A 2036-nucleotide genomic window follows, 5' to 3' on the forward strand; every position below is an offset into this window, starting at 1 on the left:
TGGGGCCTGTGGGGATGAAGGGGATGGGATGGGGGCCGGGGCCTGCCGGGATAAAGGGGATGGAACGGGGGACGGGGCCTGCCGGGATAAGGGGATGGGATGGGGGCCGGGGCCTGCCGGGATGAAGGGGATGGGACAGGGGACGGGGCCTGCCGGGATGGAGGGGATGGGACGGGGGACGGGGCCTGTGGGGATGAAGGGGATGGGACGAGGGCCGGGGCCTGCTGGGACTGTGGCCCGTGCAGCCATGTCCCTGTGCCTCCCTGACCCTCAGAGTGGCTGTGGATGGCAGGTGTGGTGGGATGAGCCTTCTGCAGAGCTCAGGAGGACCCCACGGTGCTGGCTCTGGCCTGCCCCTCGGTTGTGTGTGAGGCCCATGGGAATGGGGGGCACCAGATGGCGAGCTCACCTGGGTCACCGCTGAGAAGAACGCCTGCAGCAGCGTGGGCACGGCCTCGGCACACTGGGCCACGCGGGCGCAGCCGGCCATGGGCTGCAGCAGCTGGTAGAGTGGCACCAACCTGAGAACACAGGCGTAGCCGTTAAGAGCCGCCCGCTCCCCTACCTGGTGACCACAGGCAAGGGCCAGGCGCCGGGGCCACGTTGCCACTGCTCCCTCTTGCACAGCTGAGCCCACTCCCATCCTCGCTCATCGCCTCTCAGGACCTCCTGCTCCCCTGGGTTTGGGGAGAACCCTGGTGTCAGCACACCCGGGACAGTAGAGCCACTGGGGCAAAGGCTGATGTGCGCCGAGGGCAAGAGGCCTGTGGGCTGGTCCCAGGCCTCCTGCTTTCTGGGCTCGGGCTCAGTTTCTCCATCTGCAAAATGGAGCACCCACAGGGCCGACCCGCAGGCTTGTAAGGGTTGATGTGGGCAGCAGAGAGCTGAGAGCAGGCCCCGCACCCGGCAGACCTGTGTTGCACAAGCAAGGCCTCTGCAGTGGCGATGACAGTTGCTCCCCAGGTCAGGGACGCAGCCTTGTCTGGGCACAAAGCACCCTGGCCTCAGCCCAGGGTCCAGCAGCGAGCCCCACCCCAGTGGCTGTAGCCTGGCTCTCTGAGCCCCTGGTGGTCCCTGGCCCAAGGGCCCCCTACCTCTCGGTGGTGCCGCTGGCCTTGGGGCGCAGCAGGTATTGGAAAAGGCCCTGGAACTTCGGGTCCCGGAAGGCTTCCAGGCAGCTGGGGGCCCTGAGAGAGGTGTCCCAGAGTGGCCTCTCGGATGGAGCCGGCGATGACCTGCGTGGACAGATGCCCAAGGCCAGGCTGGAATGCGGCCCCTGCCCTCCAGGGCACCCCCATCAAGGAGACACATGGCAGGTGTCCCTAACATCAGAGCGCCTCGGGTGCTGGGAAGGGCTTGGGCACACAGGAGACTTCAGGCCTGTGTGTGAAGACAGGTGAGGAACTCCGGGGCGCAGGGGCTGCCAAGGGTGACAGACACGCCATGTCCTGGAGGTGGCTTTGCAGGGGAGGACTGGTCAGGTGTTGGCGAGGAGGGAGGAGGGTCCCCGGTGTAGGGTCAGGAGCAGTGAGGAGGGGGCCCCGTATGTGGAACCAGCTGTCTGGAGAGGCAGCACTGGTGGAGGGTGAGGGGCCCACCTGAGCTGCAGGTCCAGCACCGCCGTCAAGCAGGGCAGGTCCAGCAGCGCATGCAGCATCTCCAGGGCCGTTCCGGCGTCCACCAGGGCCGGGAGGAGCGCCACAAACTCGGAGGTGAGGGGTGGGCTGTTCCAGGCCAGGAACTGCGGGCACAGCGCAGGGGTTTGGACAGGGCTCGGAGCTGTGGAGCGGGCAGCAGAGGGAGCAGCTGGCCAGAGCCCCACTGCTGTCCCAGACCTGCAGTCCCCAGGAGGGCTTCTACATTTGCCGCCTCCCGCTTTTGATTTTTTTGAGACAGGGTCTTGCTCTGTCGCCCAGGCTGGAGTGCAGTGGTACAATCATAGCTCACTGCAGCCTCAACCTCCAGGCTCAAGTGATCCTCCCACCTCAGCCTCCTGAGCAGCTGGGACTACAGGCACACACCACCATGTGTGGCTG

At 66.4% G+C, this 2036-nt stretch overlaps 1 protein-coding gene across 1 annotated transcript in view; it reads right to left on the minus strand.

The window, feature by feature from the left end:
- The window catches only part of AP5Z1 (adaptor-related protein complex 5, zeta 1 subunit), a 21231-nt gene that overhangs the window by 2902 nt on the left and 16293 nt on the right, over positions 1–2036 (minus strand). The window contains exons 10-12 of the mRNA XM_011976933.1: positions 1599–1835; positions 1095–1235; positions 410–521 (exon numbers count right to left, since the gene is read on the minus strand). Coding sequence (XP_011832323.1) covers positions 410–521; positions 1095–1235; positions 1599–1835 — 490 coding nt within the window. The remainder of the gene's footprint in view (positions 1–409; positions 522–1094; positions 1236–1598; positions 1836–2036) is intronic.

Source organism: Mandrillus leucophaeus, unplaced genomic scaffold, assembly GCF_000951045.1.
Source record: "Mandrillus leucophaeus isolate KB7577 unplaced genomic scaffold, Mleu.le_1.0 Scaffold171, whole genome shotgun sequence".
Lineage (NCBI taxonomy): Eukaryota > Metazoa > Chordata > Mammalia > Primates > Cercopithecidae > Mandrillus > Mandrillus leucophaeus.